This window comes from Epargyreus clarus, unplaced genomic scaffold, assembly GCF_041222505.1.
Source record: "Epargyreus clarus isolate Ecla_fem2 unplaced genomic scaffold, WU_Ecla_fem_2.2 ptg000019l, whole genome shotgun sequence".
In the NCBI taxonomy this organism is placed as follows: Eukaryota; Metazoa; Arthropoda; class Insecta; order Lepidoptera; family Hesperiidae; genus Epargyreus; species Epargyreus clarus.
This window is the reverse complement of record NW_027332227.1, coordinates 3,182,249-3,209,643: the sequence shown is the minus strand read 5'-3', so window position 1 is coordinate 3,209,643 and position 27,395 is coordinate 3,182,249. Positions and strand designations below refer to the sequence as shown.

Below are 27,395 nucleotides of genomic sequence, written 5' to 3'. Positions count from 1 at the left end.
AAACTAACTATACTTGAAAAATAATTACTTACTCTTTTATTAATGTTTACTATGGAAAGGGAAATCATGCCAATCCAGTTTATTTAGTTCCGTAATTTTATGAGGTACTTAAATATATGTATTTAAAAAAACTTTTACCATAAACTGAATGAATGAACGGGAAAACTGGCGGTACGAATCAAAATATCTAATTTGCGAACTCATTTCAACTTTGCATTTGTGCTTTGTATTGACCATTTCACTTTTGTTAAACCAAATATTTGCAAGGCAACATAAGACTTGCTTAAGCCTTTAGAATTTCGTAACGGCTTAGGAAACCTACTTTTTATTGGGAAAGTAGTAGATTAATGTTGTTCTCGACTGCTAAATCATTTAAATATTTCGCAATCGTTTTGTGTTTGCGAAAAGACAATTTTGTTACCTAACAAAACCGTTTTCCTGTGCCGTGTTTTGATAAATTTGAATAATTAATTATTTATTTAAAGTTGTTTAATGACTAACTTTCGTTATTTCGTCCGATTGGTTAGCAAAATGTAACATATAATCAATTAACCAAAAAACATGACATTTTTTATTTAAATTTTTATCTTCTATTTTATGCCCAATTTTAGATGCAATTTCAAAAAGTACCTTCTTGTGTGTTTTTTCGTTATGTAAAATAATTTGACTGTGCCTAAAAAAACTCGCAATACCTGTTTTAAAATGGTTGAATTAATTCAAAAGCATCAATGTGCAAAAATACCTCCGCAAAGTTTCTTTTTGCAATGGTTTAGGAACACAAACAGGAAAAACAAACAATTTTTGACTGAAAATTATCGTTACGATCTGGATTTTTCTAGTTTTACTCTGAAGATATGTTTGGGGAAAGATTTCTGTTAAATTAGCTATCTTTACGCAAAAGTTCTAAGTCAGTTGTTTCCTCTGAGGTACCTGTAAAAACAACGAAATAATAATTAATAATAATAGTTTTATATAATGTTACAGTATAAGGATATAGATATTTGTACCGTGATAATGTGTTCTTGTTTATGTATTTTATATTTGATAACTATAGTAGGTATACTATGTAGAAACATATTTAATGTTATATAACGACTAACGAGGGGACTTTGAATGTTAGGGAGCAGAATAATGACTCACAAGGTTTACAGGAAAATATTGCAGTCAGCCCTTCCCTTACCGCTTACGACTTTTTATTGAGTTATGAACAGGTATACAGGTATATTTGAGCACTTGTTTCGCTATCCAAATATAAAATGTATAATTATTGAGGCGTCTGAGACCATTAAATTATTGAGGAAAACGTTGTGAAGCCAACTAATGAGTGTGAAGTCTACCAAATAGCACTTGGTTTATTATGAGACGATAGCATACAGTTTCTGCCATGAATAAGAACAATACATTTGTATAAGTTGCAGATGGCTATTCCCTTTGTCTCTCTGAAAGGAATACAGACATTGCGATAATTGTCGTAATTAGTTATGTAATTGATATGTAGCTTAGCGTATCAAGGCTTCTGTTCGCGCCAAACGTTTCATTTCTGTTATTTATACAGATGTCCCAGGTTCGGGGCCAACGGAAATACGTTTTTACACGAATGTAACATTTAATATGTATGTTTCCGCTATTTTTGTTATAATAACATAGTTTTGAGTATCATGATATTTTATTTTATGTACCTAATACAATTATTTTCATTGACTTTAGTCAAAGCGTAGCTAAAGCTTTGTTAAGGGGAAAGTTAAAAGCAAAAGCCACTGCTTTCTTGACTTGACTTTCAATAATGTCTTCCATTCTCAGATTATTTTTCGTCGTAAGCTATTGGTAAAAAAATAGTCATACAAGTCAGTGAAAAACAAAAGAGGTCCTCCACTTTTAATATTTTTTCTTTTTACGCATTAGTTAAGTGGGGGTTGGGGTTCCGGACCCTTCCGACTTTCCCCTTATATACGTCTATGGAAGCGGTGATAGCTTAGTGATTGAAACTCTACCTCTCCATCGAGGAAACTAAGTTTGAGTACCAGACATTCACTTCTGATTTTTTTGAAATTATGTTCATATTACAAATTAATTATCACTTGATTTAACGGTGAATGAAAACATCGTGAGGAAACCTGCATACCTTAGGGATAAAAAACTATGTGAAGTCCGCTAACAAGCACTTGGTCAGCGCGGTGCCTAGTGCCTAATCCTTCCCATTCTGAAAGGAGACCTATTCCCAGCAGTGGGACAGTAATAGGTTGATGACGACGACCATGGAGTGTATTAGCACTTGGCCAGCGCGGTGTCTAGTGCCTAATCCTTCTCATTCTGAGAGGAGACCCGTGCCCAGCAGTGGGACAGTAATGAGTTGATGACATAGAGTGTATTCAACGTTTTATCTGAATGTTGCAGTGGATCCCGCCGCCGGTGCCCGAGAAGGTGCGCGACGCGGACGAGCAGATCGCGATCGACCTCGGCGACGAGTATGAACAAGCGCTCACATCCGCCACCCAGGAGGAGATCATCGATCTTGCTGGTTAGTATACTATCACCAGAACTGGGCAACCTTTGTAAAGTTGGCTTAGATTTAAGGATGTTAACGAAGTCGTAGCATACAAACACACAAAATACCCGATAGAATGAGATAATAGAGTTTGATCTCCCTTTGAAAATTGGTTAGCGAAAAAGGTCTTAGGCCGCCCCGCAAAATGTACAGGACTTGAGCGTAAATTCTGAATACTTAGAGGGCACCATTACTACCACCTTTGTTTCTTCTTTAAAGGAAGTAAAATCAGTGTGATTCGATTTGACTTGAAATACCTAGAATTTATCCTATTTTCATTAATCTAAGTATTTATTTGAAGTAAATTATTTACAATATTAACCTAATAGAAATACAAAAATTATTAATTAAACAGGATTTAAAATAGTTATGTATGAAAAATAAATTAAATATAATAAGCTTCATCCAAATTGCTGTCCTTTGGTAGAGTCCCCAAAACGCTGGCGACATTACCTCGTTGAATAGCTAAGCTAATTCTTTGCCCGAGGTAAGCGCAATTTATCCTATTATCACATAAATAAGTAAACAATATCATAATTATAGTGAAGTATGAAAAGAAACTTTTTCGCTACATTTGTCAAAGTGAAATATCATTTCACATACCAGCTCGACGTTCACCTCATAATACAATAATCGTTTTAAAGATTTGTTATGTGCCATTTTTAACACAATTTGTGCTCGAAGAGCAATTTTTTTTATACGCGATATGTCGAGAGAGAAATGAATTAGTTTCACATTCTCGTAAGAGACATCGTAAGAATTATTTCATGATATTGTTGTTAAGTTATGTAGCTAGTTCTGTCTGTAATAACGGGTAATGGCGGCGTTTGTGGGAATTTGGCGCGGATCCAGTGTCATCTACCGGATTTTACTCTTGACATTCAGAACAATTTTTATATACCGAGACGCCATTGCCGAGGGTGTTGATATTTGCTTCAATAAAATGTTTATGTAATACACATTGCATAATTGGGTCAAGTATGAATTGCTTTTCGATCGCCAACATCTTTTATGAGATTTGGTTCAAGAATATTTTTCAAACGAAACTATGATTTGTCATGTATTTTTCGTATGCTGTTATGTGATGTTGTTTATTGAATTGTTGGCCATTTAGTGGACGAACGTCTGTTCTACATATACTTGACCACGAATGTTCATAGGATACACTATCCACTTACCATCATGTGTAATGCATGCTCATGCTACTTCAATCTTAAAAAATCTTACTTGGATCAACAATAGTACGACCAAACGGATTTTGAAAAATAAACATGCTACGGCCGTGCCGCTTTTTTATTTCTTTTGTTCGACTTGCGGAGGCTCTGCCGTGCCTCCAGATATTATTTTAAAGATCTTATATTATATCTTCCAACGCTTATTCACAAACTTTTCTTAACTGTTAAAGTAAGTTCTATTAATAGATGATTCAATATTAATAAATAATAAAGTTAATGAGGAGTTATTGATTTCCTATCGAAGCGAATTGTGAGCGGATTTACCTAAGTTCTTGGGGGCAATCAAGTACGTAATAACCAGATTTACACTAGTCGTATATACTTATCTTCTCGTTTCGTGTTGCAGCTATCCTTGGCTTCCACTCCATGATGAACCAGGACCAGTACCACGCCTCGCTGCTGAACAAAGGACAACCCGTCGGCCTCGGGTGGGATGGTATCACTAAAGCCACTAAACCCAAGGTAAGGTATTGTTACTAAAGTATAATGTTACTGTAATATTGTTGATATGTTGTTTAAATGGTTAAAAATATTTTTAAAAGGGCGTACATATCCTTTTTATACGCTGTTGAAACTGAATAATATTATAATAATAATGGAGATGTGTTAGACACATAGTATTGGAGATAATTAAGTGTTATTAAAATATGCCAATTATTTTTTTTGGAAAATCTGTCAATCAATAGCATTTCATTCTAATTTCTAATACAACATGATAATCTAATGAAAAATAATTATATTTCCAACCAGTATAATTATTAAATGTTCAATTATTATTAGGTTATGTATGTTCTAGATATTTATCTAAGTATGTTGCATGATACAATTCTGTTTGTTCGCCAGGAAAGAAATGCGCACTTGTAATATGAGAAAAACACTCGTTTAAATACTTGAAAATGAAAAAATATAAAAATCATATTTCAACCGCCACTGACGGGCGAGTTGTTGAAACACACCTTAAATTTATTTTGGCAAGCGGTCAGCCGTCATACAAGTGTATGCCACTATTTCATTTGTGACGATTTTAACCATCCGTAAATAATAAGTGCGCATAACACCTTCCAACCATTCATAAATCTTTACGTAATGTTCGTATACACCTGATCATTAGAGGAATTATATAGAATTACAATTAGTAGGTGTGGAATGTATGTAACGTTAATTATGATCATAATCATGTAAATTAGTTATGATCAATTGAGGGCGGTAGAACAAGTATAGTTTGAACAGGGAGGTACCATCTCCACACCAATTTTTTATTTTTTTATTTTTTTAGAGTAGCAGACGAGCATGCAGTCCACCTGATGGTAAGTGGCTACTGCCGCCCATGGACATCTGTAATCAATCCCAGATAGTATTAGATATTCCTACCTGAGGTCGGCCACAGATGCGCCGCTACCCCTGAGGACTAAGCTGGAACGCCTCGGAAAAGTCTGTCTCCCTTACCACACTAACTTATTTCTATCGTGATGCAGTTTCGGTGGTAAGTTGTGAAGTTGCTAATTTACACAAGAGGCGACCACTCTAGTCCTTGGGAGAAGCAAGGTATTGGTGATCCACTTTAGGTACATTATAAAAAAATCAAAAAAATAATCATAAAATAAGGTCATTTCGTGAAATAAGGAAATTTCGTGATGAAGATGAAGATGAAGATGATGAAGAGTACGTGGCAATGATTTTTGTATTAGTTATATTAGAAAATAAGTATTGAATGACCAAGATAAACAATGACTGTTAAATTGACTGAATGCATAAATGTTTTTCCCTGTTGTATGTAATATGCATTACTTTTTATGACCCTAATTAATATCTGTAATGAATATTATTCCAGGTGTACCCCATGGACCCGCCTAACGACACAGACCCCGAGGAGACCATCAACAGGGTTAAGGAAAATGACCAGAAGTTTACTGATCTCAATTGGAATAATATTAAGGTAATCCTTTTGTTTTTGTATTCTGTATGCAGTTACGAATATTGTGATGTCTTCTTGATGTATATTAAATGGACTGAATGTTTTTAATCTTAGTAGATATTTAATTACCCGTATCTTGGCCACACTTGTTTTTCCCTAAATTCTTAAATGAAATGAATCATATAAATGATTGTAATAGATACGTAGACTATTAAATAGTCGCTAAGTAAGTCTTTATAAGGTTACTAGCTGCGTTAAGTGGTTCTGAAGCTATAGGAGCCACTTAGCCAGTCAGCTTAAAAGTTACTAACGCTGCCTAATAGAAAAACATATAATAGAATACTTAAACAAGCTTTTAAATGTATTTCTGCGGGGATTAACATTAAAAGAATCTATAAACGAATGACGAATGTTGAATGAATGGTGATATTCTTAAGGTTCCTTCAAAGCTATATTTAAATTTCTGTGAGAATTAACAATAGTCAATATTTATAAATGCACTCGTCGTATCCGCAGAACATAAGCGACGAGAAGTTCGAGAGGCTGTTCGAGGCGCTAAAGACGAACACCCACCTGGAGGTGCTGTCGCTGGTGAACGTGGGGCTGAACGACCGCACCGCTCAGCTGCTGGCCGACGCGCTGCAGGTGAACTCCGCGCTGCGCGTGGTCAACGTGGAGACGAACTTCATCAGCCCCGCGGGCGTGCTGCAGCTGCTGCAGGCGCTGCTCGCCACCACCAGCGTTGAGGAGTTCCGCGCCTCCAACCAGGTTTGATATACTCTTTAAACGTTTTGGTAGGTTATAGAATAAGTATGGTTCGATCGAGACCGCCATACGTATTTCTAGTGCGATGCAGTTCAGTGTTCCGGTGGAAAGCTGTAGTTGACGGCTTACTTACAATCATTTTAGTTCTTTGTAGTAGAAATCCCTTTGTGATCGGTTTCAAGTAGAATCTTTGTTCTATATTGTGTTGGTAACAGATATCAATGGGTGGCAGTAATAGTTACCGTTAGACGTTACTAACTTAAAGAAACTCCAGAATTGACTGTCATAGTCTAATCGTTTAGTAACTCCTTGTGAACATAGAAACGAATTTTATCAGTTGGGCTGTTGCACCGCACCATCATCGCGCATAAACTAAATTTCCAAGTAAAATGTGTAACATAATAAAATGTTTACTTATTGCGGACACTACGATTATATAATATGTGTATGTCCCCAGCGGTCGCAAGTGCTCGGCAACAAGATCGAGATGGAGATCACGCGGCTCGTGGAGCGCAACCCGTCGCTGCTGCGGCTCGGCCTGCACCTCGAGTACAGCGACGCGCGCCACCGCGTCGCCTCGCACCTGCAGCGGAACATCGACAGAAGTACGCACACCGTCTCGCTTCTATATATATACACACTCACACACGTACACGTGCACGTGCACGCGCGTACGTACACACACGTAGACGTGCACGCGTGCACGTACACACACGTACACGCACTTACCCATGTATAGACCGCGCTGAACTGCTAGTCAGCGCTGAAGTTGTTGTGCGCTGAGTAGTCAGAGAACCAGTGCGGTGGAACACAACCACAAGCGTATACTCCGTAGTAACAGTAAGAGCACACTAACCAGCTAAGCAACTGTGGGCGAGAGCGGGCAGCGTACGGGTGCCGGGAGGGGTGCGCTGTCTTCGTCCCGCTAATATCTACAATTGGCTGTTGCGACGCGACTCGCTCCTATATTCAGAGCGAACTAGCAGTTTGGTGTGACTCTACACGTGCACGCGCATACGTACACGCATTACACATGACAACGTACACGAATACATAAGTTGAAGGTCGAAATACCCTCAGTTGTTCGACGTCGGCAGCACCATCGCCACACCTATTTCGGCCTCATAACAGCAGTGTTAAGCGCTGCTGTGTTCTAGTTTGAAGGGTGTGGTAAGGGAGACATACTTTTCCGAAGCTAATCCTATCTGGGGTTGATTACAGATGTCCATGGGCGACAGTAGCCACTTACCATCAGCTGAACTATATGTTCAGCTGATGGTAAGTGGCTACTGATCCTCGCCTGCTGTTCCTATATTATAAAAAGCACTCGCACTTACATATGTGTACGTACGCGCTCATACACGTGTAAACAATACACATACACGCTAACATATTTGCGATATACGATGTTATCAACAGCAACACATTTTTATCATGCTCGGTTCAAATCTATTATGATCCCTTGAGCGTATACCACACATTTCTAATGTGAATTAGTCGGGAGCTCCGGGTTAGTGGCCAACTGATTGAATGATTTCCATAAGGCTTCCGACCAACAGTGTAAACTGTAAAGCTACTGTGTTTGAGACAATAAGACAGAAATACTATTAACATTATAAATTCGTTCTCACAAGGGAACTTAAACGGGGAAGAAATTATATGAACATAAATGATGAAGAGTTCTAATAATTTGATTTTTTCATATCTTATGACTGCTGAAGGTGAATTTCAGGATTTTTTTAACAGTCTAGGGGAATATCAACTCAACTGTACATAATCAAGAGAAATAGGAAAAGATGAAATAAGAAACACATACATTCCAACTTGCGAATACACAAACACACACAAATACGACATTTGCACACAGTACTCGAAGAGATAAAATATAAACATTGTGAAATCACAAAATATACGACAGTGTTGGACAAAATATGTACTTACACACAATTTGTACGTACTTGCACACAAAGATACATAGATAATAATGGAGATTGAAGGAAAATAAACAGAGGTGTGAGTGTGGAACAAGATGATAGGAATCACAGAAGATATAGACGGGGTGTAATAATACCGAAGAATGAGTGAATGAAATGAAGAATGTTGCTTATTTAAGACATTTTCATGTAATTTCTGCTTAAGATAATAAGCATATATAATCTTGAATTATTAAAATGTAACATAAATTCATACGATTATGCCTATCATCATCTATATATTATGTTATGAAGTTTGGATACATCAATCAATAATAATCATCTCATTCCAATTAACGTTCATGACGACCACACCCAAGCGATCTCACAATCTCGTGTGTCGCGGAGTTATTTTGGTCGCTGTGGTCGTCAAGTGGAACATGGCAAATTAATCATTTTTTCAAATTGAATACATCATTTCAAGCAATTTTAATCAGACATTGATCACGAATGAATAAAGCTACATTATGACAATACTAAAATATTGCACAGGAGTACCAATTTTATATGGCTTAATTCCTATACTACAGTTTATTGAGGCTTTTTTTCATTTTTACACAAACCGAAAACAGAATATTTCTTTTTGTTTTCAACGAACAATTTGAATTTTATGGCAATAAGTAAAAAAAAAACAATTTAAGAGGTTCATTTTGGAATTTGGCACATTTGCGACGGTCGAAGACCGACACTATACGCCATATACACGTGGTCGTGCTGTGAGGACATACCATTTATGTGTACATATGACATTGAACAGATGGCGGAGTGCGGTATTACCACAGCGCGTTCTCGCGGCGTCGCGGCCGCTCTCGATAGTAATCACACATTATTACTATGGCGTTCACCCCATAGCGACGGGGATGTCACACTGGCTTGGGGAGGGGGTATGATTTATGGAAAAATTGCATAAAAGTGGAATTTATAAGTAAAATGTTATATTTACTTATGAAGTTAACATAATACCTTTTCTAAAAAAATTATTACAATTTTGGTTACATTTGTTGGCCTTTTAAATAGACTCGCGGATAAAAAGTATATCGGTTTCAAAATAGTATTTTGTGTAGGCGTTAAATTTGACTATTTCCAAATCGATCCGATCGGCTGGCATTGTTACTTGTCTTATTATTGGAATTATATTTTAATTGTACCTGTAATAAGTTTTCAAGAAACGGGAAAAGAAAACTTACGGAAAGGAAATTTGTTTGAGGGAAGTATGGACGTGTGACATCCCCACAATTAACGGCCATCCGACCACGCCACGTGCAGCTATGACGCACCGGGCGGTTTGCTTCCCCGCTTACTAACGTGCCCCGGGAGCTAACGCAGTGACCTCGTCAGATTGCCGCGTGCTCAAGCGCACGAGCGTGTCCGTGTCGCTGCGGCTGCGGCTGCCGCGCGGCCGCCCGCCCGCCGTCGGCGTCGACCCGCGACTGCTCAACCTCACGCCGCCCAGCGCCGAAGCAACCACCCCCACCAAGGACCTCCCCCCACCTCTCGCCAAGCCCCCGGACGCGAACGCGGACGCGGACAGACCGACCTCCATCGAAATAGGCGGAAAACCCTTCAACGCCCAAACGCGAGCAGACGCCTCGGATGAACGAATGGATGAATCCGGGCAAATGGTGACAGAGAAACCCCAGCCGCTCGAGAAGATAGCGGACAAGTTGGGCGAAGCGGTGCCGATCGCGAATGGAAACGCGGAGCGGCAGGAGGACAGATTTGTACGCGCGGAGCCCCCCGATATAAACCCCAACCCTCACTCGTGAGTACACGCGCCATCCCCCCCACACTCACGCGTGTCCCCAGTGTACCTACGTGTTATCCTTGTTCACTCCATCGATCAAAGCCGATGTATCCTTAGAAATTTACTTTTGCATTTATAAAGTTTAGTTGGCTTGGATCGATCGAGTAAAGAAGTTTGGTAGACGATCCGTTACCAACGGATCTGCACATCAGGTGTGACATATATGTTCCATAGTCACAGTATATGTTCTCCATTACAGTACGGAAAGACCTAACGCTGCGACTTCAGTTCAGGTTCTTTAACAACCTGCAAAAAGGGGCGCGTAGCCAATAGAAATATGTGAAGGTCAGGCCCGGAGCCGGGACACGATGTTAGCACGGCAGCGTATAACATACTTCGCTTCGATTAAAGCTTATTTACAGTGTCCAGTTTTATCACTCACAAATAAATATAAGGCTCCATTTATATCTGCAGACATTGATCGTGTCGTGACAGATAAAATCGTATTTTTCTATACAATATTGTGTCAGGCACGACCCGACATTTATACACATTGTATAGAATGGTATTATTTTATCTGCCCAATTTATCTGATACGTTAAATGCCTGTATATATAAATGCAGCTTAATTCGTGGTGCAGTTTTATAGACCTCGACCAAAGGTTGACCGAACACTTAAATTTTTATATCAAATTTATAGCGAACATTACACTAAATCTTGATTTTAATTCGACAAATAATTTGACACACAGAACACATTCAATTAGTGTTTGAAATAGAACTGCACCAATAAAGTATTTTGAATTACGTATGCCGTTGCACCTGGCGTACTTTCTCAATCTTTAACATTTTTCTCTTTGATTAATTCTTTCGCTATTTAATATTTAGTTTTGTCAACACACAGTCAAATCTAGGTAGGTCTTATATGTTTACTTTTCTTAACCGTTAACATTTGATTTTAGCCGAGAGGGGAGCGTAGGCCCGAATGATAATATGTAGAACGTCGCCAAATACGGTAAAAGTCCAATGTTGTTTGGCGCGAATGGTTCAGGCGTCCATATTGACGCCGCGCTACCGTTTTTCGGGAAATAACTCTTTTTCACAGCGCAGAGGCTTATGCTAATATAGAGTTCGGCTTTAAGGCCTTCGTACGCTGTGGGGGTCACAACGATAGACGTACTATCTGACTGTACTTTCGAGGCGCATTTCAATGAATCGTGTTATTTCTCCAACAGTTACGATATCTAACTTGAGCATGAGTGTGAGAACTAACTATGTTTGTGAATGATGTTTGAGTACTAAGTGTATTGTATTGTTTTTATAGCATGTGAAGACTTTACGCCTCCTTTTGTCAGTTATATGATAATAATGTTTCGATTGGACCTTGTTTGTTTACAGCATTACTCTGTCAACCTTGTCTATGATATTGACGTTCATTACCAAAAAAAAAAAATTATAATTTAAAAAAAAAACAAAATATTAAAAAAAAATTTTATAATTTTTTTGTAGTATTTTCTAAACATAATAATTTATCTTAACGTTCAGTATTATCGGTAAGTTTAAGTTATGCTAGTTAAGATTAAAGATTTCAAATAAATATTTTAATTGATAAGTAAGTCACCTTTTTCGATAGTCAAATAAGTTAAATCAGTTACAATTTATCTTGTAAAAATAATTAGTAAATACTGAGTTTCCTCATATTTAAATGGATATTAAAATAATTTCATAAGCTTCATTTATTGAGTTATGACAGTTTAGTTAAAGTAAAAATAGTAATAATGACGTCATCATTTTGTAAAACGTCAATGCGATTAAAATTTAAAAAATCATGAAAAAAGAATCTGTATTCTTAAAACGGGTATATATGTGTAAGGGGCCAGTTGGTAATGGACGTCGATAGTTTGTCTGTATGTACATAAACCTTGACCTGTGTCGGTGTGTATGCATTGCAGTACGCCAGCAGCGCCGGAGCCAGAGCGCAGCTTAGAGCCCTGAGTCCCTCGTGTGGTGAGTCTCTTATACTTCCTAACCATCCTTCCGCGACAAGAAACCCTATGGTGTCTCCATACGTATTCGGGCACACATATATAAGACCTTTTTTTTTCAAATGATTTGAATGGTATTTTTGTTTTTACGACGTATTGACGTGATCTTTCTATATAAGTTACAAACGCTACAAAAAGCATCTCTAGTCGTAGTATATGATGCTTTAGATTTAAACTTCAATGTTTAACGCTGAATAAAGTTTTGCTAAATATAGTTTTACGAAAGATGCGGAGATATCGGAAGACTTGCTATTTAAAGGTGAACAAAATAATATTACTTTCCTAAATATGTGTGGAGGCACCCTTAGGATCTTTCGTTCATAAGCGTTCATAATTCAATTCAATCTTTATCTTTGCTTCATTTTCAAAATGTAGATCTTCCATATTCATACTTATTGATAGAAAGCTCATGCGGGGTATATCAAATGTGCTATTTCAAAAAACAATCTACCGGGCTATTCTTATTACTTACATATCAGCGTAACATTTTTTAAATCATATAGTATTCAATTAGGCATATAAATATTACAGTTATAACTTTTGAAGGTGGTAGAACCTTTTATGGTTCGACTCCGGCGGCACCACCGCCACACCTATTTCTACCTAATAACAGCAGTGTTAGGCGTTGCTGTGTTCCGGTTTGAAGGGTGTGGTAAGGGAGACATACTTTTCCGAGGCCTTCCAGCTTAGTCCTCAGGGGTAGCGGCGCATTTGTGGCCGACCTCAGGTAGGAATATCTAATCCTATCTGGGGTTGATTACAGATGTCCATGGGCGGCAGTAGCCACTTACCATCAGGTGGACTGCATGCTCGTCTGCTACTCTTATATTATAAAAAAATAAAAAATAAAAAGTTATAACTTGTTTAGTGCGCATTATCATTATACGGATACTTCATATATCAATACTTTTTACATGTTAAAGTTAAGTTAGGGACCGTTCAAGTATTACGTAAGCAGATTTATTACAATTATTTACCCCCCTCCATCCCTCTTGTCAGCAAAAGTAAGAAAAGCTCTTACCCCCTCCCCCATGCTTATGTAAACATTTTTCAATTAATGTATTGTTTATTTTTTATATTATAATTATAATGTTGTAATTATAATTTTAAAAATGCCTAAACGTATGCATGATTTGCGGGAATCCCCGAAACTGCATTTCGCTTTCAAGTAAAGACAATGTGAAGGTTGCTATTTGTGTAAACAAGTAACAAACTACCGATGACGTAATCATCATCTAGACTCCCCTATTCCCCATGCCATCCAAAATAAGCAAAGCAAAGACTCCCCGCCCCCCCTAAAAGCGCTCACGTAATACTTGAACAACCCCTTAAGGAAAACAATATTTGATATTCAAAGGTAAGACACTATAACTATGTTAATGAAGTAAAAACCATTCGTAATTGTGTTGTTCGCATCATGTGCATGTCCCATTTGCATTTAATTGTCACTAGAAACACTGTTAGAGACCCTTACTTGTTCAATGTACTTCTAACATCGCAATAAAAGGAATTTGGTGTTCCACAGAATGTGTAGAATGTCTACAAAAAATATAAACTTGACGAGTTATCTTTCTTGTTTGACTTGTCTGTTGGAAAAAATGATTCTAATTTAAGTGAAAAGTAACGTTAGGTTAAACTTTATCAAGACGTTGAGTTGATAATAGCTGTAGGTACCTCTGGTAAGTAAGATATTCATGACTATAAATAAGACAAAACGAAAACTTTATGTTAATTGTATAAGAACATTTTCTTTTTCTTGTCGATGTCATTTCTACTAGCATAATGTAGGCTATATTAAAGGGTTTTACACAAAATAATCATCATATTCTTCTAAACTTCTATCACGCACATCATTGACGTTATCCAAAAGCTCAAATAAACATTTAAACATGATATTTTATTTATATTTATACAACATGATTATCATATTTATAATTACGAAATTGACATGTAACAATTATTGCATTACATTGTGTTGATTAAGTTTGATTAGATTGAAGAGATCAGGTGAGTTACGGTCATCACTTCATGAATACAAGCATCAATATCTACTAGTAGTATTTCCATAACAAAATAATTAATTTTGTTATGGAAGTATCTAGACCGGAAAAAGAGTTTTAAAATTACAACATATTGTATTACTTCATCACACGACGCTGAGGAGTTTCTGATGTAACAACATAGTAATTTTGTTTAAATTATGTAATTTATAGTTACTTTTGAATCACGGATTGTTTTATTTTTTGTTAATTAGTGTTTGAACGAAGCCTACAATCTTCATTCTATGTTAAGCTCACTTTAAGTTAATTGTTTCATAATTTTGTCCGCTCATTATTCGGTAAGATTTAAGTTTTAGCCAAATCTCTACAGAGTTAGTCCACGTAAAAAAAGTTACATTATTGCAACAACTCACGCTCATTCATTTAGGTTAGGTTAAGGCTTAAGTTAGGTTATACGTAAGTATAATATAAAATGTATGTATGTATTGTCCCAGGTGGTCGTATCCGCCGCCTGACCCGGTTCACGCGCAGCCGCAGCTACGTGGTGGGCTGGATCCCCTGACACCCGCTCGCTGGCCCTCTGTCGCCGCGCTCTTTGTCACTGTGTAGTGCACTGTGCCACTAGCCACTTTATATCGTATATTATGCTCGGTTTGACGTACAGGCACGTTTATTGCAAGGATTGATTTGTTTAACGAACGGAATGGAATTTGTAGGTCTTTAGTGCAGGAAATAGTGCAAATTTAATGTACAATGCTCGCTTTAGTTGAGGTTTTTGTATAAAAATTGGTCTATATCTTTGATCGATTCAGAATATAATTGTTCAAAGTATTAATGGAGGCTATTGCAAACTAAATATCGGCTATTGATATAAAAATACCTCCGTAGTTCTAAAATTGTAGCTGTTATAATGAATATGTATTTTTCGCTGATTATGTGAAAAAGTTTTGTGAAGTTTTAGCTTAAATAACTATTCGACAAGAACTGATCAATATATAAATATATTTAATGTTATTAAATGTATTTCAAGTGAATGAAAATGTTAAAGATAAGTCAATCGTGACGTTAAACCGAGTATTTTATGTCGATATAAAGTTACTATGTATCACAATATTGTGCCTTAAAGTCATAGAATACAGTGAAAAAATACATTGAAAATCCACATTTAATCTACCCTCATCAAAATTGGTGTAATATTTTATACACTGTATTCTGCGACTTGAAATGTCTATTATATAGCTTACTTTATAATCTGTCTTGTATTTAAATGTTTGTCTAACCACTTTAAGACTTAAAAATCTGCTAATGTATCACATATGACTTAATGATAAATCAATTGCGAATGGATCACATTTTATCATGCATAATCGTTTTCAGACTATATTGTATATTTAAATGTTGTAAATCATTTAATGCTACTTGCATTTGTTAAATTGCTTAAAAGCTTAGATGGTTAATTCAACAGGGGGCTATTCTTTAGTTTCTTTTATATTTAAACTGCCTTATGCAGAAAGCATTGTCATTCACGATCCAATTTTGATATATCTTTCACAAATAAACGAATGTGTGTAACATCTGACAGCGAAATGAATGTTTTGAATGTCATAGTGCAACGTCGTGAATGGATCGATATAACAAATAGATCGTGTGTACAGCGCTTGAAGGGGGTATTCCACTGAACGATTGCACCGATCGCGGTCATCATTCACTCTTAAGCAAAAAAATCAATAAGAGAGTAACAGAACGCGGTTGTGGTTTTAGTCAAGTGGTATTAGTCTCAAATGTATCAATGTGTTCATTTTAATAGGTGACAAAGACGGTAATTTAGTTGAACTACACAATAGCAAAGACCCAGACGTGACAGAGACATGTACGGTTGATATATGAATGTGGAACAACGAACAAGATTTGTGATTTTATATTGACATAGTTTCATTCAACAGTTACTCTTCGATAATCACAACTAACAACCGTTAGGTGGCAGGACCATCGTTAGCATAGGAATAAACTTAACAATTTCATAGTGTTTTTTACAACAATAAAGTCACAACTCTTGTATGCGTGTCTGGTGTTGTATGATCTAATATTAATTCTTATTATAGTGTGCTAATGAAATCGTATTAATTTTATCTTAAACTTGTAATATATGTTAGAGACGTGCACATTCCATTAATGCATAACATGCTTCTCTTATGTTAAGTTGAATTTATGAATAGGTTATTTAAGTATGTTTCGGCTTGTTGTATAATTTGTAAAACTAATTTATTCATATTTTTTCTAAATTAACTTTCATCAATTAATGTTTAAATTCAAGTACCAAATTTGGTTTTTGTCTTAATTATTTTTAACGGATCTGTTCAGTAAACGTTGATTGAAGTGAGAATGAACTATATCTTATAAAGTTCGTTCTTATTTGGTGGAAACTACAAAATAAAAAAATACTTTACAAAAATTAAAATTATGACTTGTATCTGTTTCTTTGAGGACCGTTTTTTGATTTGAGACACGCAAGCGTTTGTACTCGGCTAACATACATCATTTTTGTGTCTTGTAGTGCAAATGTCGAAGGAGGCCGTGTTTCACTTGACAGGAAAAAAACGCTTAATATTGTTCCACTTGAGGTCCGTGGCGGTTGTAGTAATGGTTGACTCGTTCATGACTCCTCAGTTCACGGTCGTCATAGCGCGATGATGAATTAGATATTGAATCGAGATATTCATTGAACATTTTCCACTGGGTTCTCAAAAAAACATCTGGTATTGTATTAGTCATAGTTCTTGTGACGTACGTTTTTATCGTCTAGTGGATCACAACCGAATGTGACTTGCAAACTACATACGTTGAGCGGTACCCGAGTGAAAGCTAAACGTGTGACTATCGAAGTGTGTCTTCACAAAGAGAAGTCATGTTCTGCGTCAATGGAGGATAAGTTTAACTATTAAATTTTTCAATAAAGCACTAGGTTTCTTCGCAGTGTCTAGTACTGTGCCTTCAATTTTATATCGATGTATCCGGCTTGTCTCAAATTACACTGCGATTTTAACGGGAGCTTTAAATGTAATAGCTTTCAAGGTACAACCTTTTGCTTTCTTGAAACTAATAAAAAAAAATATTTTGCTTATCTCTAAAAATGTAACTTTATGTATATTTGATAGTGAATCGACTCAGGTCACTGGGGATCTCAGGGTGTTATCACACGCGTTCCAACAGATCATTAGCGTTGATAGATACTTTAATAAGTTAACTTTCGATCAATGGTGGTCAAAAGTAGACCGTGTGTGTGATAGCGCCCTAAGGGTCCATAACATTGTGATAAACATCACCTTTTTCCATTAAAAGGGATATGCTTTGACCTTTTTTTCAATTTAGTTTCAATGTAAGAAAGATTATTTGTATATGAATTTAGACTTTTAAAGTGTAATATTCTTTTATTGTACCCATTTATGAAATTAAAAATTAATATAAAGTTTACTTTACGATTATAGATTTATTTATGTGGATAGTTACGGTTCAGGAGCATTTTGGTCCAATACCTTGACTAGTAGAGTCGCAGTTCTGTAGTTTGTGACAAAAAAGTAAATAAAGTACATAAACTTACTGTGCTGGTTATTTTTTATTTTCTTCCCATATGTTTGTTATGAGATATTAATAATAATAATTTATCATTCATTCATGTGTACATGAAATATCGGTCACAGGAAAACCGGTCTTAACCGGTCACTAAGTTCGTTCTGGAATCATTGGAATGGAAATATTATCTGTGGTAATTAATGGACATGACAGAGACCTTCATGAAGGCACGATTTACAATTGCGGTTTAGCATTTAATAAAATGTAGACTTCTCAAGGCTTAAACACTAACTTTACGTAGTAACTATTCATTAGCCTGTGACTTAACTTATTGTTGTACATTAATCATATAAGAACTCAAGAACTGAATACTTGTTTGCTATTTAAAATGCTCGAAAATTCTAAATTATTTGCTACTCACATCTGTAAGATTTTTATTTTAGACCATGAAAAACATTGACAACATTTTTCAGTCATTTATTAATTATAGTTTAATTGTAGATAAGTTTAATTTGTGTTTTAATATGTAATAAAATTTATAAGAAATACTGATAAATGTATTCTATGATATCTATCTATTTCTATGAATTTATACTTTGACGCCTTGTCGCCAGAAGCTAAGTTCGTTTATGAGGTTTGTCAGTGTTGGATTGCCGCCCAATCGTTTGATCTGAAAACATGTAGGTATTATAAAAAATATTAATTTTGAAATGTTATAATAAGACTTTTCAATAAAATATGCTTCATTATATAAAAAACAGTTCTATTCAATTCAGTAGCTGAAATGTAAATAATAAACATATCTACATTATTTAAAGGTGGTAGAACCCTTTGTGGTTCGACTCCGGCGGCACCACCGCCACACCTATTTCTACCTAATAACAGCAGTGTTAAGCGCTGCTGTGTTCCGGTTTGAAGGGTGTGGGAGACAGACTTTTCCGAGGCGTTCCAGCTTAGTCCTCAGGGGTAGCGGCGCATCTGTGGCCGACCTCAGGTAGGAATATCTAATCCTATCTGGGGTTGATTACAGATGTCCATGGGCGGCAGTAGCCACTTACCATCAGGTGGACTGCATGCTCGTCTGCTACTCTTATATTATAAAAAAAAAAAAAAAAAAAAAACATTATAAAATAAAAGTATCTATAGGGGATCAAAATTGGCAAAAAATCTAGACATTATAAAAAATACTTAAAAGTACTTAATGAAGTTCAACAATGCCGTTCAACCAACTATCCAATCGATTGTAATTCTCTATTACTTCTATAGTCTGATTCATAATTAGGTGTCCAAAATGTAAACAAAGAAATGTCATTGTCAAAATTCGATGACAGGTATTGCAAGCCTTAACAAATTAAGAAGAAACGAAAACTTTCACAAAATTCAACATAAAACAAAAACTTATAACTGCACACAATTTAAAAAAACGCGCTATGAAAACTAGAAAAAAATCGAGTTCAATCACGATCGCGAAAATGAATAATATCAACTACGAAACTTAAAAATGGCGGCACAAAAAATGTTTTGGATGCCGATTGTGTGACCATTATCACAATTTAATTTTTTCTCATAAATCTTGTTTTTTTATTATTATTACTGTATGAAATGAAATTGAGTTAATACAAATATTGGAAAATGTGAATTGATTTTAATTTATTTAGATTATTATTTTATTATCGAAATTAAGACAATTTAATATTGTCAAAAATAAGAAAATAAGAACTTTGTTTACATTTTGGACACCTAATTATGAATCGGACTATAATTATAATCATTGATTTAAAAGAGTTACCTCCATGTGTATATCTGCTTCAAGTTCGCTCAACACAGCTCTAGTGTACGCATCGCTACCGTGCTTCTTCAACATTGATATGCACTCCATTTTCAACTTTGGATCGCTAGTTCGTTGTTTTAAGATATCTGATTATCTTTATAGAAAATTATTTAGAGGTTATAAAAGTGTTATGTAAAAATTTAGAGGCCGCGCCAAACTGCTAGTCCGCTTCGAATATAGAAACAAGTCGCTTCGCAACAGCATATTGTAGATATTAGCGGGACGCAGACAGCGTGGGATCCCCCCATCACCCTCCGCTGCCCGTTCTCGCCCACGGGTACATAGTGCAGTTATAATGTGCCCTTACGTTGCTACGGAGTATTGTAATTATGTTCGACCATATTAGCTCTCTGACTGACGCCTGCGCGCATTAACTTCAGAGCGATCGAAAGAAAGCAGAGAGAAAGTGTAGTAAGTACAAAGTGTGGTAGGATGCCTTACTATAGATTTACCAAATATTACCATATTACGAAATATGTATCATTGTTATGTCCAGCCCAAGTAAAAAGGATACCATAAATCTTGTCGGAGACGTCTGGATATTGTAATGCGTGAATGAAGGGCAAAGTGAACTTGCACTCCGTTATGTCTCTAAAGGAATTGTCGACACTCGATTTCTGCAACATTGTAGATATTATGGAACATGAACACTGATCAGAAGGTCGAATAACCACTAGTCTCGACCAGGGAGCCACCACCGTCACACCTATTTCTAGTTATTTCACTAGAGTGGTGTGGATAAGTTACTAATAAGGCGACCATTTAAGTCCTCGACCTAATTGCAGTGATAGCCTAGTGGTTAAGGAACACGGCCTCTCGATCGAGGGGTCCGAGGTTCAAATCCCAGGCACGCACCTCTGATTTTCAAATTTATGTGCGTATTAGAAATTAATTATCACTTGCTTAAACGGTGAAGGAAAACATCGTGAGGAAACCTGCCTACCTGAGAGATTTATAATTAAAAAAAAATCTTAAAGGTATGTGAAGTCTACCAATACGCACTTGGCCAGCGCGGTGGACTATGGCCTGATCCTTCTCATTCTGAGAGGAGACCCGTGCCCAGCAGTGGGACAGTAATGGGTTGGTGATGATTAGGTCCTCGACAGCGGAAAGGCATCCGGCATCGACATTACGTAAGACGCTGTTCTATGTGGAATTGTTTATAAATATCCATGGGCGGCAGTGACCATTTATCAACAGTTGGCCGGCATGCAAGTTTGCTTCTATCTTATAAAAAATATAGTTTAAGAGATAAAGCCCTGTGTATGACACACGGACAGACAGCGGAGGGTTTCGTTTTACCCTTTGAGTACGGAACCCTAAAAATCATTCTACAAGAGGGCATTATAGATATTTTTCAGAACATTTGAGTTATAGGGAAATAACATTATTATTTTCAAAACTAAAAATCACGCTATGACACTTATTGAAACTAAAAAGCAATAATTGTTGCAATCTAGAAACTTTGCGATGAACTTTCTTTAAGGCGCTCGAGCAATCTCGCCTCGAAAATCGTTAATCTTGAGGAAGTTGATAAGGGCAACGGTACAAAATAATTAAAATCGTGTATTGTCATCGGTTTTTGATAATTCTTCAAAATTTTTAATTAAACTGAACGTCTAAGTGGATAGAAATCGTGTTCAAAGATTCCGTTACATAGTTACATACACACATATCTACATACAACCCAAGCTAATAAAAGCGTGTTAGAAAGACGTTGCCTATACTTCACAGACAGACAGATTTACGGCCCTAGTGCTCGATATACCTAGGTCTCTTGGGGTGAGAAGGAGATTGGCTAGTCATTTCGTAAAACGTACCTTTTTTTCATTGTTCTCTGTCAGACTCATTAATGCCTGTAACAAATAATATAGGTAACATTGTGAGTTAGAAATTAATGTATACAAAAATGTTATAAAATAGTTACAACTTTATCTTTTAAACATTTTATATAACCGTAGATGCTTATAAGCTTTGTGGAGTGTGAGGAGTAGGTACTTACATTGCATACTACATGGGGCAACAACCCGTGGGCTGGATTTGACTTACCTTCAAGTATTCGCGATATGTAGAGGTCAGTGACTCTTTTTGGCACTTTATTTTGAGAAACCGACTCGAGTCCAAGGCCCACGACTTCGTTAACATGTTTTTTGGCTCGCAATTTTTAAAATTTTGCCATACTTAAGGCAAGTATGATGTATATAGGTATAGTCCTTGCCAAACGGCTAGTCCGCTCTGAATATAGAAATGAGTCGCATCGCAACAGCAAATTGTAGATATCAGCGAGATGAAGACAGCGCGGGACCTCTCGGCACGCGTCCACTGCCCGCTCTCGCCCTCGGGTACATGGGTACCCGTAACTGTAGTGTGCCCTTACTGTTGCTACAGAGTGTACGCTTGTAGTTGTGGTTGACCGCATTGGCTCTGACTACACCTGCGCGCAACATCTTCACAGCGGACTAGCAGTTTGGCGTGGACTCTACCTACTACTTAAAATGTAAGACATTAAGCTAAATGTGGTACATATTCTAAGTGATAGCGATTTTAGTATTATTAAGGATCCCCTCTTGGACATTAGCCCCCGTGATAAATAAGGGCTTGCTGTAGTCACTGCCCCTGGCTGTAGGTATATTATTTTGGGAGCCAATTTTCCAGGTGTGAATTTGAGCTTATACGAGGCCGAATAATTAATATTTACCTACCTCTGGATTAAACAAGTTATAGTAATCATCCACTATTGGGTAGTATACTCCGATGCGATGCGTAAGCTCGGTGTAATCTCTCTTACAGTTACTAAAAAGTTGTAGCAGCTGCACTGCGGTCGCGAAGAAACACCCGACTTCTGTAAATGTTATTTGAAAAAATCAACATTAACGGTGGAGCAAAATTTGTTTTTTATTATATAAAGTAGCAAACGAGCATCTAATCCATAAGATGGCAAGTGGCCACTGTCGTCCATTCACATCCTTAATCAATCCCAGATAAGATCTCATTCCTGTCTGAAGTCGGCCACAGATGCGTAGCTTCCTCTAAGAACTACATTGGACCGCTACGTAAAATTATGTCTCCATTATCCACCACAGGCTAGAACCTGGACGCTAATGATAAAGTACGTAAATTAATGTTTTCTTTAACCATTTAATTACCTTGACTTTTTCAATCCCTTCAAACTTGCAGAGCTTTGAGCCTGCCTTAATTTGACGGGAAAAGGTGTGGCGGAGGTGCCCCCATCAAACCACAAAGTAGTCTACCATCTTCAAGCTTAATATACATAGGTATAGCCTACAAGTAAGCACGCTGGTACGGTTTCCGTAATGTCGTCACGATTTCGCTTACCCAAGCTAATTGCTGCTAAATGCTTTACGTGCCTATTTTAATTTATATACTTAAACTTCATAGTTTTATGTTATTCAGCTAATGTAACATTTTTCTTGGTCAATAACAGTTTAATAGTCAGATTTAAAATTACTGATAGATATGTTTAATACCTACTTTGTTTAAGCATATCGATATGTTCTTCTTTAGTGGGGCACATAAAATTGTCAGTCCAATACAAATCGATTCCTTGACCGCGAAGAACTTCTAAAAGTCCATCCAGATATACGCGTAAGGCCTGTAAAGGAAGCACGGTTTTTTGTACGAATAAATTAATAATTTACATTCATATTTAAGATGGAATTTGTAACGTACATAGGTACGATTAGGTATAAGAGGTACAATGGATAAATCTGATGGCACGGCAAGGCAAGGCAGTGCCACTGCCAAGTCGAGCTAAAAAAAAAACAAAAAAAAACGGGCAGGGCCGTACCGTTCTTTTCTCGAAGCAATTCAGGCATTTTTTGACCTCTAGGTTAATTTAATGTACAATGTTATTAATATGTATAACTTTATAAATACGTGTGTAGGTACAGTACGAAGCCATAGTGCGTGGGGGACGGAGTGCGGCAATTTTAAGGGTGCACTAAAATTTTACAAATGACTTTTTTACTCGATTGTAAGTGCGATTAAATATCGGTATATTTCCACTTATACGAATATTTTATCCGTATTGCTTAGTTTTTATATTACCTGTAAAAATACCTTTTTGCCAACCTACTAAAGCAGCAAATTCAAACTGCTCCACATAACGCGTAATATGCCAATTGTAAAGTCACTCTTAATTTTTTTTCTTATCCATTTAAGTAATTTAGTTTCTTTGGCTTCCCTGACAATCGTCTTGAGCTTGTTTTGAGCGAAATCTGTAATACCTACCCGTTGATCCAGTTCCATCACTTTTTTAACGGTTGTGTGAGCTATGGCAGTAATAGCTGCGTTGATGGTAAGCCCCACGCTGAACACGCGATGGGCGGCTGGCAATCCATAACGGAAGTCAGTGTCATCTTGTAGATCATCTATTCTGCAAAATATTTTAAATTTACGTGGTGTTTGTGTAAAACTGTTTCAGAGATAACAAAGTCAACGAACTTCTATCGCTTGGAAAATCTGTGAGGGAACTGTTTGATAACATGGAATAACAATATGGTATTATCAATAGAAGTATTGCCGTACATTTATGAAGACCCACGTGGCGGAGTGGTCACCGTACCGGTTTCACATGCAATAGATATCTGGTTCAATCTCCAGACAATCTAACACATGAGTTTATGATACTTGTATGACTTGAACTTTGCATTATTACTTAAACGTTTTAAAAGAAAAATAGTTTTCATTAATAATAAAATATTTCCTGCCTTAGGTAGCAAGCGCGGAAGAATAATAGTTTTTATTGTACCGTGGGGGCTAGTCATTATAATATTTAATTATTATTTATGAAACTTACAATAAAGTTGCAGTATGAACTGTTTGCAATATATCTCCGATAGCATCCACCTTGTCTTTGGGAACATTCAACCAATGATTGAAGGCTAGGCAAAGGCTCTTGTGGTATTTGCTTGGAACGCGGTGTATGTGTTCGTATGGTTTCATTATTTTCTACAAAAATACACATTTAAATGATACATCACTATGAAAGTCGATCATAGTATGATATACTATCGAAGTTAAAAGTAGTAAATATGTTGACCTAACTTTCACAGTACCTACTCCTTTATCGTGCAATGAAAGTTAGGTCAAAATATTTGATAGCTTGCATTTCATAGGCTCATAGCAAGTATGAGGTTAGGCGCTATGTGCAATTAAGACTCATATTATATCTTATTTCTCGTCAGTTATTAAGTTAGACTCAGAAATAATTAAGTATTCGTAGTAGATAATTGAAACTGGATTCGATGTTTTTTATAGGTACAACACACTATGCAAACTAACAGCTGGCGTAGCAACTGTGGATTACTTGTTATATAACATCAATGTTTTCGTAATGATGCAAGTGGATATTTAAAAACAAATAAATTTAATCCACGGTTGCGGAATAATTATCTTTATTTAAAAAATATATATATCGTTCAAAAAACTAAGTATATTTATTTTATTAATTTTTAGTATTTGTTATTATAGCGACCATCATTATGCATCGTCTGTAAAAGTGTTTATCTATTACGGTTTAAGAGATAAAGCCCTGTGACTCACGAACAGACAGCGGAGGGTTTCGTTTTATCCTTTGAGTACGGAATCCTAAAAATCATTCTACAAGATGGGATTATAGATATGTTTCAGTACATTTGAGTTATAGGGAAATAACATTATTAACTTTCAAAACTAAAAATCAATCTAATAACTTTGCTTGAACTCTCCCTAAGGCGCTTTCTCTCGCCTCGAAAATCGTTAATCCTGAGGATGTTGATAAGGAGGAAAATCGTGTATTGTCATCGGTTTTTGATAATTTTTCAAAATTTTGAATTAAACTGAACGTTCAAAGTGGATAGAAATCGGGTTCAAAGATTCCGTTACTGTTACGTACATACATACATACATACATACATACAACCCAAGTTAATAAAAGCGTGTTAAAAATGCACATGTAAGTATATGAAAATATAGGTAAAATATAGTCCACGTCTGCGCATGGTAGCTCAAGAAAAACGCCAGAAGTCTTCAGTCTTAACTCTTACGTACCCGATATTGACACGAAATCTTCAAAAGCACTATTTTTAACCAACATTCCACACATTATGCACTTGTTACGACAACAACTTCAATAACGACATCAAGGGCACTAATGTATTCGGACACGTCTTTTTGAACTTTAATTACACAAGGATCACACGCAAAATATAAATGGCAGCATCATAATGATTCGGGTAAGTATACATAACATACATACATACTACGAGCGGACGTCTCGTTTAATGGCGTAGTAATTTATTTTTTGTTATTATGAGGATTAATTACAACAGATAAAAAACTAAGTTCTTGCACACTACCTACTCTCTGAAGACTGGTAGATTGTTTTTTGAGAACGTAAAGATGCACAACATAAGCATAATAAATACATGTAAGTAAATATTTACCTCGTCTTGTTGTATTCTGTTCAGTTTAGTTACAGGTGTTTTCATCGTACTGAAGTTTTTCATGTGTTTTATTAAATACTTTTTATTAATTTTATACATTTCGAATAAGTACCTCGCGATACGGTCAGATGATTGCTTGATATGGATACCACTGCCGCTGATCACATTATATATTTAAGCTCAGACGTGAGAATTTATAATGTGGGGACCATACACACGACCGACGTGTGTATGAAATTGTTTCATGTCCATTGCCGGGCTCTAAAGCTTTAGCGATTCATATGTATTGACGAAACAGGCAATCTACCAGCTATAGGTGTCATAGCCATATACTCTTTGAGACCTAGCTGCATAGGAAAAACCAGTTGAAAGCCAAAGTAATTTTGATAAGTTTTTTTCAGAATATAATAGTAGAGGAGCCCATGATGCTAAATGTGTAGTTAATCTGATAAGCCCTAATTATCAGATTTTGTAGATTAGATATTAGAATGAAAAAAGAATATAATAATATGATGTTTATAGTTGAGGACGGAGGAGCGTGGTGGTGAGGACCGCTGAGTGAATTAGTTCCATACTTGCTTATTCGCCTGTACTCGGCGTTAGTAACCTTGGCATAAAATCTGTATTGCATTCCGTAAGTACTACGTAATTTAAGTTGGCGACTTGACGTTGGCGAGTCGATATAAAATAAAACACGGAAAATGTGTAAAAAATGTAAAATATATATATAGTTATTATATCATTAACCGTAGGTACTGCCCCGGTAGATAGGTTAATTATTGTTTTTATTTCCTATTATTTTGTATGCTTTGTTTATAAAAAAAGTCATTACGGATGAAGTCATTAAAGATATAATAGTTTGATTTGAATACTTAAAACATTTAAATCTAGGTACTTAATTATATACTACAAAAAGAAACTTTTTCCTATTATTAATTGTATACATTACATATTATATTTTATTAACATACTTCTATTTTTTACTATCTTGACTCTACTAGCGATGCGCGATTGTTACTAAAAACAATCGAATTATTCGATTGTTATTGTGTTCGATTGTATTCGAATAACTATCGAAATTCTCCGATTGTATTCGAAATACTATCGAACAATCGAAATTGTTCGATTGTTCGATTGTTCGTCGATTGTTCGATAGTTCGATTGTTCGATTGTTGGTCGATTGTTTAGTACACGCAAAACTATTAACAGCGCAGTCAAGCAATACGCGATTGTTACGTAAAAATAGAACTATCTAAGCTATTTGATTGTTGGTCAATTATTTAGTATACACAAAGCTACTAGCAGCGAGGAGCCCCTAATTTCTGT

The 27,395-nt window shown here is 36.2% G+C and overlaps 2 protein-coding genes across 10 annotated transcripts in view; one reads left to right on the top strand and one right to left on the bottom strand.

Moving 5' to 3' along the window:
- The window catches only part of tmod (tropomodulin), an 89,755-nt gene extending 71,935 nt beyond the window's left edge, over nt 1-17,820 (top strand). For 3 of the 8 annotated variants that reach the window (XM_073083774.1, XM_073083770.1, XM_073083775.1), the window contains exons 4-12: nt 2,395-2,518; nt 4,127-4,242; nt 5,612-5,716; nt 6,212-6,463; nt 6,918-7,065; nt 9,772-10,195; nt 10,437-10,522; nt 12,130-12,184; nt 14,717-17,820. In XM_073083774.1, the coding sequence (XP_072939875.1) occupies nt 2,395-2,518; nt 4,127-4,242; nt 5,612-5,716; nt 6,212-6,463; nt 6,918-7,065; nt 9,772-10,195; nt 10,437-10,479 (1,212 nt within the window). In that variant the 3' untranslated portion in view covers nt 10,480-10,522; nt 12,130-12,184; nt 14,717-17,820. Of the gene's footprint in view, nt 1-2,394; nt 2,519-4,126; nt 4,243-5,611; nt 5,717-6,211; nt 6,464-6,917; nt 7,066-9,771; nt 10,196-10,436; nt 11,193-12,129; nt 12,185-14,716 lie in introns of all 8 variants that reach the window. The other 5 variants (XM_073083773.1, XM_073083772.1, XM_073083771.1 and 2 more) reach the window with 5 other exon arrangements.
- Nucleotides 17,821-18,253: 433 nt separating this feature from the next.
- LOC140750162 (terpene synthase-like) lies at nt 18,254-26,318 on the bottom strand. Of its 2 annotated transcripts, none has more exons than XM_073083553.1 (9): nt 26,070-26,318; nt 24,443-24,594; nt 23,875-24,014; nt 23,116-23,236; nt 22,326-22,465; nt 21,444-21,479; nt 20,138-20,240; nt 19,582-19,709; nt 18,254-18,462 (listed from the first exon to the last, which is right to left on the bottom strand). In XM_073083553.1, exons 2-9 carry the CDS (start codon nt 24,507-24,509, stop codon nt 18,382-18,384), a joined length of 816 nt encoding a protein of 271 aa, XP_072939654.1. In that variant the 5' UTR covers nt 24,510-24,594; nt 26,070-26,318; the 3' UTR covers nt 18,254-18,381. The 2 variants fall into 2 exon arrangements, with proteins under 2 accessions (XP_072939654.1, XP_072939653.1); XM_073083552.1 differs by having other exon boundaries at nt 23,875-24,019; nt 26,070-26,315.
- Between the last annotated feature and the right edge of the window lie 1,077 nt (nt 26,319-27,395).